General features: G+C 42.9%; 1 protein-coding gene across 4 annotated transcripts; it reads right to left on the bottom strand.

Annotated features, from left to right (window-relative positions):
* Positions 1-36: 36 nt before the first annotated feature.
* On the bottom strand, positions 37-11,325 carry LOC139356310 (fatty acyl-CoA reductase 1-like). 4 transcript variants are annotated; one of them, XM_071070039.1, is made up of 7 exons: positions 10,943-11,280; positions 10,520-10,583; positions 9,765-9,966; positions 8,933-9,057; positions 7,338-7,417; positions 1,613-1,782; positions 37-364 (listed from the first exon to the last, which is right to left on the bottom strand). In XM_071070039.1, exons 3-7 carry the CDS (start codon positions 9,765-9,767, stop codon positions 296-298), a joined length of 447 nt encoding a protein of 148 aa, XP_070926140.1. In that variant the 5' UTR covers positions 9,768-9,966; positions 10,520-10,583; positions 10,943-11,280; the 3' UTR covers positions 37-295. The 4 variants fall into 4 exon arrangements, 1 of the variants encoding a protein (XP_070926140.1); XR_011607966.1 differs by lacking the exon at positions 37-364 and adding an exon at positions 8,379-8,594 and having other exon boundaries at positions 1,649-1,782; positions 9,765-11,050; positions 11,237-11,325; XR_011607967.1 differs by lacking the exon at positions 37-364 and adding an exon at positions 8,379-8,594 and having other exon boundaries at positions 1,649-1,782; positions 9,765-10,583; positions 10,943-11,292.
* Between the last annotated feature and the right edge of the window lie 475 nt (positions 11,326-11,800).

Here is an 11,800-nt window from a genome sequence, read left to right on the forward strand (position 1 = left end):
AAGTTTAAAATAGTTTTTTTTTTTTTTTAAAAAAAAAAAGAAAAAAGAAAAATCCTTAATTCTCAAAGACTTTTCAAAATAGAACTCTTAAATAGTAATTGATAGTGCTTTACCTGTTTTCCTGATAAAAAAATTCTAAAAGAATAAAAATAATTTCATCCTGCCTTCATATTATAACCAGAATAGTTGAAATAATATGCTTCAATTGATAGTAAAGTAGCATTTACGTTTTTGGATCAATGAAGCTAAGCCAGCACTAAGAATTCTGTTACTATTCCTCCACTACATTTCAGAGTTATTTCTTCATCCCTATACATACCGCAATAATGAGTCGGCTAGGTCCATTTAGATTATCAACCCAACCCTAAAAGAAAGAAGATTTCCATTGGTTACACATTTTAGAAAATTGTTGTTATCTTGGAACATCTGCAGTCTAATCTCAATAAATTTCAAACAAGGGCACTGAGACCCCAGCTAATAGAACTATCTAATTCAGTATTATTAAGATCCCAAAGATCAATGGCAAAGCATTGGCTATTTTGTGAACTTTGTCCAATAATTAAAATTTGGCCAGGATTGTTGTTCATAGCAGGAGCCATGAATGGTTTTGCAGCGTTTTGTGACATCTTAAGGGCTACGGTGGACCTTGTCCTTATATCATGATCTGCTAAGCAATTCACCAACCATACTTCTCCACCTCAGTCCTGATTTTAGCCTCCTTAGGAGAACATTGAAAACATGATTGGTAATAATGTGTGTTGACTTGCTTAAAGATGTTACAGGAAAGATTATGCTTAAGAGTAGTTAGAGGGAAATGTCTTTTTGAGTTTGTTTCCTAAGCCCCAAGCCATTCAGCTGACCTTATTATGTCTCTTTACCTTACAGTATAAAAGTTGAAATGTGTATAATGGGAGACAAGAGATATGGGAGGAGAAGATGAAGGGACTAATATTAATTGAGCCTTTTCAGTAGGGACCCGCCTTTTACTAGAGTCTGAGCACTCCTCTCCTCATACATTGTCTCATTAAACCAACTCTCCAAAGTAGTATCTGTCCTGTTTTATGGAAAGAACAACTCAAAAATGTCGCATTGCCAGTAAGTGGTGGAGCTGGAATTTATCTGCCCCCAAAGCTTCACAGACCTGCTTTGAAGAAGACAGTATAATTCAAAGTACTTTCAGAAGGACACAGCAGTATACTGAGGTTAAAAAAAATTACTATTCCCAAACTGAGATCCTTCTGTGAGCTTTGTAACTCTTGTTTACCCTGGCAGTTAGTTGCAATACTATCAAGTTGGCCATCAAGAACATTCTGGTCTGTTTAAGCTATAGTGGGAAAGCCAAGATATAAAAACATCACCCATGGGAATTTTGAGACTAGAGTAGTTAGAAGCTAATTTAAGATCTCCATCCAACTCTAAGATAGTCAGGGTAACTGCCAGAAAGAGCCTCATGATCCCAAAGTGGGATTTTGCCCTAGTATAATGGGTTCATATTTGATTGGCTGCATTTAGCTTTAAATCCTGAGGAGAAGAAGAAAGACATCAGAAAATAATTGGGCTAGAAAAACCTTAGTTTGAAAGCAAAACACAGAATCCAGGTAAGTGGGCTTACTGGGAAAGGCTTATGCCACGTTGCTCCCACAATGGAGGGCCTTATGATGGCGATGGTTAGGCTCCTGCTCTCCTGCTGCACCACCATTTCTCCCAAGGCCTTGGTGTAGGTGTAAGTATTGGGCCAATCTCCGATCCGCTTGGGTGTGATCTCGTCAATAACAGCGTTGTCTGTACATAAAAGGTAGTCAGAGTAAAATGAATTCTAGCAACATGTGTTAGACAATAGACCAAAAGGAAAATGTGAGACACAGTCAAACAAAACTTCCACCCTTTAGCCATGGTTCTGGAATTCAGAACAGTCACATGATACCAAGTTTGAGTGCATACCTGCTTAAAGCATACATGAGCTCTTTTCACTGCTAAGCCCAATCTTATCAGTCAAATCCTGTGCCCTCCCATCCAGACAGGTAGGTAGATAGATGGATAGAATCAATAGCAATGCCACTTTATTACTACTACTAGTGTAGGGCTATTAGTACTACTTTATTAGTACTACTTTAGTGCTACTTTTACTTTACCAGTAGTGATTATTCTGTAGTAGTACTAATTTGAGGTAATTACATACAACCTCTTTACTTCCTCTCCAACAAGCTCATAAGTACATTCATTGCACACATTTTTGAGTCCCAGTCATTCTCCCAGTAGTGTGCTGGATGCTGTGTTCAGGGAGTTTGAGGCTCTCATCCAAGGTGTTTCAGTGGCAGCCCTGTTCAGTATTGTCCCATAGAAACCCAGTGCAGTGATCCTGAAGACTTTAGCTTTACATTTTAAAAATTTCATTCAAGGCAAATCAAATCAAAGTGACTACTTTCGGCAGACTGACGATCTGTTTTACCAATACTATGTAATGCATTTTGAAGGTCTGTTTAGAGCCTGTGATAATAACTTGCTAATTATTTCCAGAGATTTTCAACGAATTCTGAAGTCTGTCAAGTGGGGTGATTATAGCACTCTGAAACAGCTTGAAAATCATGAATATTGAATACTCCTACTTACAAGATGACATGTATCATGAATAACTGAGTTACCATAGCATCAGCCTAATCTTTCTTAAAAATGTGTCAGAACCAGCCGGGCACAGTGGCTCACACCTGTAATCCCAGCACTTTGGGAGGCCACGGCGGGCAGATCATGAGGTCGGGAGATTGAGACCATTCTAGCCAACGTGGTGAAACCCCGTCTCTACTAAAAATACAAAAATTAGCTGGGCATGGTGGTGTGTGCCCATAATCCCAGCTATTCAGGAGGCTGAGGCAGGAGAATCACTTGAACCAGGGAGCAGAGGTTGCAGTGAGCTGAGATTGTGCCACTGCACTCCAGCCTGGTGACAGAGCAAGACTCCATCTCAAAAAAAAAAGTCAGAACCATTTGATTGATAACCCCAAAATCTATCTACAGCTCTCTAAGAGAGCAAAAAAATTATTGTCAATTAAATATGTAACATTTATTCTAGCTCAGGTCTATGTGGTTAAATTATTAATATAACATAGCTTTTTAAAAATTAAGCTGTTGGAATATGCTAGTGTGATTTTGCTGATCAATGTGGTACATTTATTTCTATTTTATACAACAGAACATAACTATACTATTTTGATTGTAGAAAATCTTCAGTGTTACCACCTTGCTGACATGACAAATTTTTGAACAACTAACATGTTCATGAGGTTAAGACTTATTCAGAATCACAACTCTCAGTATTAATCCTCATTTGATCCTGGGGGAGAACTTGGGCATTGACCATTATGTTTCCATTTTTCTTGCTTTGCTTCTGAGTGTTGAGTGTGTTCTGGATACTCAAATGCCTTTTCATTTAAATTGAATAGAGAAAGATTGAGAGGTTCTAGAATTAAAAACTACTTAAACTACACAGAAATATCAAGGATATTTTAATTATATGGTCACCTAGCGACTGGAAAGAGTGTAGGATGCTGCAGACACCTCTCCATCTTCACAATAATCCTACCTCATTCCATTTCTGGGTCAACAGTGGATTGACTGACCTAAGACTATTTTCCCTCAACTGCAAAAATAGAGAGTTTATAAAAACCAGGTCTTGAGGGAATACAGCTTCATTTCAATACAGCTGTAAAGAAAAAATTCCTAGAAAACATCAGAGCCCAACAATGTGCTGGGATTGTATGTCACATGGCTAGTATCGGTTGCTGTCATTAATGTTGGGGTACATGGAAAGGATAATACTTGCAGGAATGGGAGCCTCATAAAGCTTAGTGAGTTTGCTTGTATTAGAAAATGTTGGGGTTTTTTTGTTGTTGTTCTTGTTGTTTGTTGTTTGTTGTTGTTGTTGTTGCTGTTTTGAAAAGAGGCCTCACTCTTGTCACCCAGGCTGGAGTGCAGTGGTGAAATCTCATCTCACTGCAATCTCCACTTCCCAGGTTCAAGCAATTCTCCTGCCTCAGCCTCCTGAGTAGCTGGGATTACAGGCGACCACCAGCACACCGGGCTAATTTTTGTACTTTTAGTAGAGACGGGGTTTCACCATGTTGGCCAGGCTAGTCTCGAACTCCTGACCTTAGGTAAGCTGCCCGCCTTGGCCTCCCAAAGTGCTGGGATTACAGGCATGAAAAAATTTTGGTTTTATAGATTTCTAACAATGCACATGGAAGAAATTTTAATATTCTATAGATGGCTTACCTCTGCTACTCTTAGCTACACCTGTATTCCACTGTTTTATCTTATTCTAATTCTACTTGTGAAAATGGCAATAATTATATTCGTTGTAAATTTTCAGGCTATTATGAGGGTAAACAGAAATATTCACAACTGCATTTAAGCTCTTTGATAAAACAAAATGAGCCAATAAACCTAAGGCATTCCCATTTTTAAATAAAACAACCGGAAAGCATCATATGTCTGCATAGGTAATAGTTGGTTTTAAAATGTCATTTCTGGCCACATGTAGTAGCTCAAACCTGTAATCCCAGCAGTTTGAGAGGCCAAGGAAGGAGGATCGCTTGAGTCCAAGAGTTTGAGACCAGCCTGGGCAACATAATAAGACCCAGTCTCTACAAAAAAAGTTTTAAAGATTAGTTGGGCATGGTGGTGTGCACCTGTAGTCCCAGCTACTCAGGAGGCTGAGGCAGGAGGATTGCTTGAGCCTGGGAGTTGAAGGCTGCAGGGAGCTATAATTGCATCACCATACTCCAGCCTGGGTGACAGAGTGAGACCCTGTCTCAAAATGAATGAGTGAATGAATGAATGAATGAATGAAACAAATAAAAATAAAGTATCATTTGTAATACAGCCAAAGAGATCATCTGCTAGCTCATTGAGCCACTTCCAAGGTTCAGACAGGAGATTAGTGTAAACATGCACATGCACTGGTTGGGCAATGCCCTTCTCAGGACTTTCACTCAACTCAGGGTTGCTGCTGTTATTCTCAATTTATTTTAAACACAGTAAATAAGTTAGTATGGATAAAAAACACTATGTAAACCAAAATACATGTCTGAAATTAATCTAAATGTTCTTCAGTACACTCAGGAAGATATTTTGACCCATGGATCTCAAATTCTAAACCTGAATTGCTTCAGAAGAAGCACAAAGTCATTGAAAATTTCAGAAAGCAATATGTGTATATCTACATGTGTACACACATAGACACATACACAGTTTCTTCTAAAGATGACTCTCAATTTTGGTTTCAAACTTATTGAATCAACATGATGATATCATTAATAGTTACATTATTTATGCATTTATGGATTGAAATACCAAGAAGCATACGTACTTCCCCTCCCCCATGTTCCAATTTTCTTATGCAACAAGTTGGCAAGCCTAGACGTTCATCAGGAAATCTGTTAGAGAGTAAGTACTGGACACACTGTCTTATGATAACATTTGCTCTTTCTCCAGTCGGGATTATATAATTCACTTGACTGTTGTAGTTATCAAGTTGCATTTGCTTATGTGTCTGTCTCCCCATTGGACAGTGAATCCAGGAGAGTAGGGATTATGATTTTTATCTCTGTGTCTAATCATTTTTCTGCCCCCAGAAGCCAGCTGCCTTATTCAGTAAACGGATGCTCTTCGACACTGTAATCTTGATTGGTCAATTTCTGTACTATATAAGGTTTTGGGAAGCAGAGATGGACAATGATGAGACAGAGTGGATGAACTCAAAAGAAGATGAGGTTGTAGGGAGAATGCAGGAAAGGAAGGAAGGGGGTATCTTTGTAGAGCAGGTAGCAAAATTGGAAGTCAAAGTGTCCAGTGGCAGTGGTGATAAGTGTTGACCAACCTCAGTTTGATGAAGGTGGCGGGAAAGTCAATTTAAACTTTTCACTGGGAAGCAAGGTATTTCTGAGTCTAATGCTTATGGAGAATTGGCCTCTGTATTTCCCTCCAGACTTTTATGAAGCACCCAGCCTGGCCCAAACATAAGCCAGATGCTGAATGGCCTGCCAATGGCCTGCCTATGTGAAAATTATTCAGTTTGATTAAGAAAAATTTCATCATATTCTGGTTTGTATATTAAGCCTGCTAACATCAAAGTACACAGAATTTTCATTTTTATGTCAGCTACTTAGCTGTCATTTTGAAGCTGTGCAATTATTAAATTAAATTAAATCACAGGCTGGGCACAATGGCTCACGCCTGTAATCCCAACACTTTGGCCGAGGTCAGGAGTTGGAGACCAGCCTCGCCAACATGGCGAAATCCTATCTCTACTAAAAATAAAAAATTAGTCAGGCATGGTGGCGGGCACCTGTAATCCCAGCTACTCAGGAGGCTGATGCAGGAGAATCGCTTGAACCCAGGAGGCAGAGGTTGCAGTGAGCTGAGATCATGCATTGCACTCCAGCCTGGGCAACAAGAGCAAGACTCAATCTCAAACAAACAAACAAAAAGCACAAGTGCTAGCATCAGCTTTCACCATTCCCCTAGAAGAGATCAGCTTTTTTGGTGTTAACAACGTGTTCTATAGCACGAAGGCAAGACTACTGTCCACCGTCTGACCTCCTTTCATATCTCCCAGAGGGCTGTGATGAGGGCCACTGCTGCTGGCTGTGGGGGTCTCCATTCCCCTGCCTCTCACCCCTGTACCCTCAGGGCACATGAACCTTTCCTTTTTTACATGGCAGACTAGCTGTGGCTTCTGGTGGCCATGTCGCTTCAGAAGTGTGGTTTTTAGTAGGTACAGATATACTAGGATCTGTCATTCAATTAAAGCTTCTAGGAACTGAAAGACAGCAGGAGATAAAGAGAGCAGGAGAAAGAGGAAGCATGGGTATTAGAAGATAAATGATCTTCATTTCAAATGAAGACTGCTCAGTGAAAAATCTCCTTAAGGCACTATTTCCCAAACTTGCCTGTTCATGAGTGTGAATTACACAGGGACCCTGGGAAAAATCCAGGTCCCTTGGTGCCATTTTAGAACCACTAAATACATCTGCAGAGGTAAGAGTCTGGATAATCTGTGTTTTCAACATGCCCTGGAAATTCCAACAGTCAGGGAAATTGGGGAATCACTAATTTAAAAGAAGTTCGCTCCATCAACTTAAGTCATTAAGATTTGAATATATCAGGATTAGCTCTCAAAAACACATGGCTTCTTGGAGTAAAAATTTCAATAGAATTGAATTTTAAAATTATTAAACCCCCTAATGCTATCCCTCCCCTAGCGCCCCACCCACTGACAGGTTCCAGTGTGTGATGTTCCCCTCCCTGTGTCCATTTGTTCTCGTTGTTCAACTCCCACTTACCAGTGAGAACATGTGGTGTTTGGTTTTCTGTTCCTGTGTTAGTTTGCTGAGAATGATGGCTTCCAGCTTCATCCATGTCCCTGCAAAGGACATGAACTCATGCTTTTGTATGGCTGCAGAGTATTCCATGGTATATATGTGCCACATTTTCTTTACCCAGTCTATCACTGATGGGGATTTGGGTTGGTTCCAAGTCTTTGCTATTGGGAACAGTGCTGCAATAAACATACGTGCACATGTGTCTTTTAGTAGAATGATTTATAATCCTTTGGGTATATACCCAGTAATGGGATTGCTGGGTCAAATTGTATTTCTGGTTCTAGATCCTGGAGGAATCGCCACACTGTCTTGCACAACGGTTGAACTCATTCACACTCCCACCAACAGCGTGAAAGCGTTCCTATTTCTCCACATCCTAATGTAGCACCGAATGTCGATGACAGGTTGATGGGTGCAGCAAACTACCCTGTCCTGTGTATACCTATGTAACAAACCTGCACATTCTCCACATATGTCCCAGAACTTAAAAGTATAATAATAATAAAAAAGATTGAAAATTTAAAATGCTAATACAAAATTAGGCTTTAATTATTTGCAGAATACATTGTATTTTCAATGTGAAAAACAAAGGGTTATTGCATGTATTATCAATAAAGTTACATAGTTTCTCATAAAAATAACATTAAAAATGGAAAATTCTAAAAGAAAAATAATTAAATTCCTTTAGGACTATTTAAATATGTATCTGTCAATTTTAACATGAAAATTATCTTACATTTATACATCCCACATTCTAATAAGGACTAATTGACATGAATTATGATCAGTAAAGAAATACGTGTATGCGTGTCTGTATACTTATAGGTATGTATCTGTTCCTGTAAAAATATCTCTTTTAGAGTCAGAAAATCTGTTTGGTCCCAGTTCTCACTAAAGATACTTAATAAACTCAATAAACTTTACTCTTAATGAGGTAAGAATGAGAACACAGGCGCCAGCAATGAGCTGGGGTTCCTCTGGCACAGGCTTCAGAGATCCTACCTTTAACATCCTCCTTTCATTCATTTGAGCCTGATAAGAGAGGAGTCTCTTGGGAGAGGAACAAGTATACACCTTGGGATCAGACAGCCCATAGTCAAAGTTGAACTCCATCACTGTTCAGCTGTGTGACTTTAGGCAAGTGACTTTCCCTCTCTGATCCTCATGATCATTTTTGGTAAAAACAGCACAGTGACAGGTCTATGAAGATTGGAGGAGCTGAAATAAAAATGTGTGTCTTAGTTTAAGTTTCCTGGAAGTAGATCCTGAGGCAAAGATTCAAGTATAAAAATTTTATCTGGAGATGACTCTAGGACAGCAATTATGCTGCCAGTTCTTCCTTAGGGTACTAATTGCAGGAAACACTAGTACAGGAGTGGAGAACTGAAACAGGAATGGAATGCAGCAGTTAAAGGGACCTTCATCAAGAAAGTTTCCACTGTGGTCAGTCAGGACTCAGCCCTGCCGGGTACCTCTGAGACACAGCATAGAACATGTGTCTCAGAGTCATCCTACCCAGAGCAAGGGAGTTTGGGTATTTATCCACTCTTACCTACCAGTCACTTCTCAGGGCTTCTTCCAAGGGCATGATTCCTCCAGAATGCCCTGCCTGCACTGCAAGAATGAGACCTGGAGGGTCAACGGCAAGGGCCCTGACAGCACTTCCAGCAATGAGCACAGCCTGGGGTGGAGAATTTCAGTCCCTCAGTGACCCCAACACACACACACACACACACACACATACACACACACACACACACACACACATATTCCCTCTCTCTCTCTCTATTGCTCTCTCCCCCCTCTCTCTCTCACGCACACACACATTCTTTCTCTCCCTCTTCTCTCTCACACACATTCTTTCTCTCTCTCTCTCTCTCTCTCTCACACACACACACACACACACACACACACCACACTCCAACACCAACACAGGGTATATGTACATACACACACATGAATACGTGACTGTTACCCACTCAGATCCTGGTGAATCCATGGGATAGAAGATAAGGTGGGAATCAGAGGGAAGAGCAAAATTAAGGGGAGTGAAGGTCTTGGGAACAAAATGCAAATGCAGTCAGAAAATCAAGAGGGAAGAGGAGCGGTCTGGACACCAAATGCCTGCTGGTGGTACCTGCTCTACACACACTGTCATTCCCCAAGCAGCCTCATAGGGTAGAAGCAATTCCCCTCAACTTACAGATGGCAGAAATGTAGTTCAGAAAAGAAAACTGACTTTACTAACTGATTTTACTGCTCCTGGGCTCTGCTCCTTTTCTTGCTAGGCAATCATAGCAGAACTGACAAAAACATTTTCCCCCTTCACCACCTGTACCAGAGCCAATGAGAGGGGCTGGGGAACAGGCCATGAGGCCCTGCACCCACCATTCAATGTCTTCAGGACTGTGGTCCCTCAGGACTGTTGCACCACGTGCTGGCAGCACTCCTGGTGTCTGGGTGTCTTGTGAAGTTGTACAGGATCCAGTAGAGGCCACTGGCTCTGCTGTCATACCCAGAGGCAGCCAGGCAGGCTTGTGACTCTTGGCTGCTTCAGCACCAGAGGATGAACAGCACTCATGCACTGAGGCTTTTGGGAGAATGAGAGGAGGGAAAAGAAGGGCAGAATGGAGTGATGTAGGGTCCATCCACCACATCCCTGAATGGAAGGACCCCTGTTCCCACAGTAGTCCCACACCGAGACCACCACCGGCATTCATGAATATGCCAGCCTCCATTTCTATGTCATCGTCTGACAACTCCTTCCCATTTTCATCCTGGAGGCAAGACTCTGAATGTACTAGCTCTGAGGGCACCTGAGTGTAACCTGAGACAGTGCCTGAAGACCTTTCATCCAAGCAGGATCCCTCCCTTGCCATCTCCAGACCTGCCCCACAAGCTCCCTCCCTGGTCTCCTGGCTCTTGTTCACTCCTAGGCAGCCTTCTACAGTCATCTCTAAGATGAATCTGACTGTCACTCCTTTATCCAGCATCTTCCATGGCTCCCCAGAGGGTGCAGTACTGCTCCAGGATGATGGTGTCTGAAGTTGTGCACCAAGTCAGAGGCCCTGCAGAAGCATTGCTCCTCAGGAATGATGTAGTACAGGAAGTCCGTGCACAGGCAGATCTGCTGCTGCCCTTACACTATGAGGGCACTGAGCTCCAAGATGGCGGCAACATATTCACTGACATTTCTGCAGGGTGAGGCTGGGGAGAGGAAGCAGCTCCACAACACATATGAAACCCTGGAAGCCCTTCCCAGCCAAAATCTCTGGACCACACTACTTCCAGAAACGGCTGCCCTCTGAGCACACTTGTCTCTCTGCCTTCCACTCCGAGTTCCCTCCTGGCCCCACATGCCCCAGTCTGGACCAGGACTTTGAGCCCAGCACGTGTTCAGTCCATGGTGTTGACTGCTCCCTGGGCCAGAAGAGCCCTAGGTGGCTCTGTGACTCCTCCTGTGGGACCACTGCCTCTGCCTCAGGACCTCCCGATTCCCATGGGAAGAACCCAAGGCTGTGGATTGCCCCACCTGCCCAGGGATCCTCCAACCCCATAGGCCTTACTTGATGCCTTAGTCCTCCCAGAACATGACATGCTTCTCAGAAGGTGACTTATTTCCAATGCCATCTGTGGATGTTTCCTGGGGACCTCTTGCTGTTCTCCTTTATAATCTGTAGGTCAGGGCCAAGAGGAGAAACCAGCCCAACCTCAGAATAAACAAAAGGCCCACTGCCACAAATGGCAACCGCCAAACAGTCAGCAGGGCTTCTGGAAGGAAGGAGGCTTCATTCTGCACAAAACTCCTCGTTTGGCTTCTTTCTGAATCTGGGGAGGGGTAGGTACCAAGCCCAGCTTACCTGTGGTGTCTGTGCCTAGGATGTACAATGGGCCCCTGTTCCCACTGCAAGGTTGATGTTCCCTCCAGCTGGAGATCTGGGCTCCTGACACCTCCTGGCCTGTTTGTCCTGCGCTGGATGAGCGTGGAAAGGCTGTACCTGGTATTTCCCTAGGCCCTTGGTTTCCACCATCTAGACATCCAGCAGGAGTAGCCATGCCCTGCCCCACACCTGAAAGGGAACTCCCTCACAGAGCAGCCGAGACATCTACGGAGGGAAGAGAGCTCGGTGAGACAGGCCACAGGGGTCCCTGGGAAGAGAGCTCGGTGAGACAGGCCACAGGGGTCCCCGGGGAGAGAGCTCAGTGAGACAGGCCAGAAGGGTCCCCGGGGAGAGAGCTCGGTGAGACAGGACACAGGGGTCCCAGGGAGGATCGGGGGTGGAGGATTCTGGAGGTTTCCAGCCTTGGGCTCTGTGGTTCCTCAAAGAGGTTAGGTCCACCTAGTACCAGGCCTCCCCTCCCATGATTCAAAGAACGGATGAGTGTTCAATGTCAGGAACTCTGATCTGGACCTGTTTTTTCAT

The sequence above is a fragment of the Macaca nemestrina genome, chromosome 9 (assembly GCF_043159975.1).
Source record: "Macaca nemestrina isolate mMacNem1 chromosome 9, mMacNem.hap1, whole genome shotgun sequence".
Taxonomy (NCBI): Eukaryota; Metazoa; Chordata; class Mammalia; order Primates; family Cercopithecidae; genus Macaca; species Macaca nemestrina.

Excerpts from the sequence above, each read along its gene's own strand:
- LOC139356310 (XM_071070039.1), bottom strand. Across the intron at positions 7,418-8,932 it reads GAAGCCCTGAGAAGTGACTG|GGACATGGATGAAGCTGGAA; the intron begins GTAGGTAAGAGT and ends TGTCCTTTGCAG. Across the intron at positions 1,783-7,337 it reads AACACCACATGTTCTCACTG|ACAACGCTGTTATTGACGAG; the intron begins GTAAGTGGGAGT and ends TTTTATGTACAG.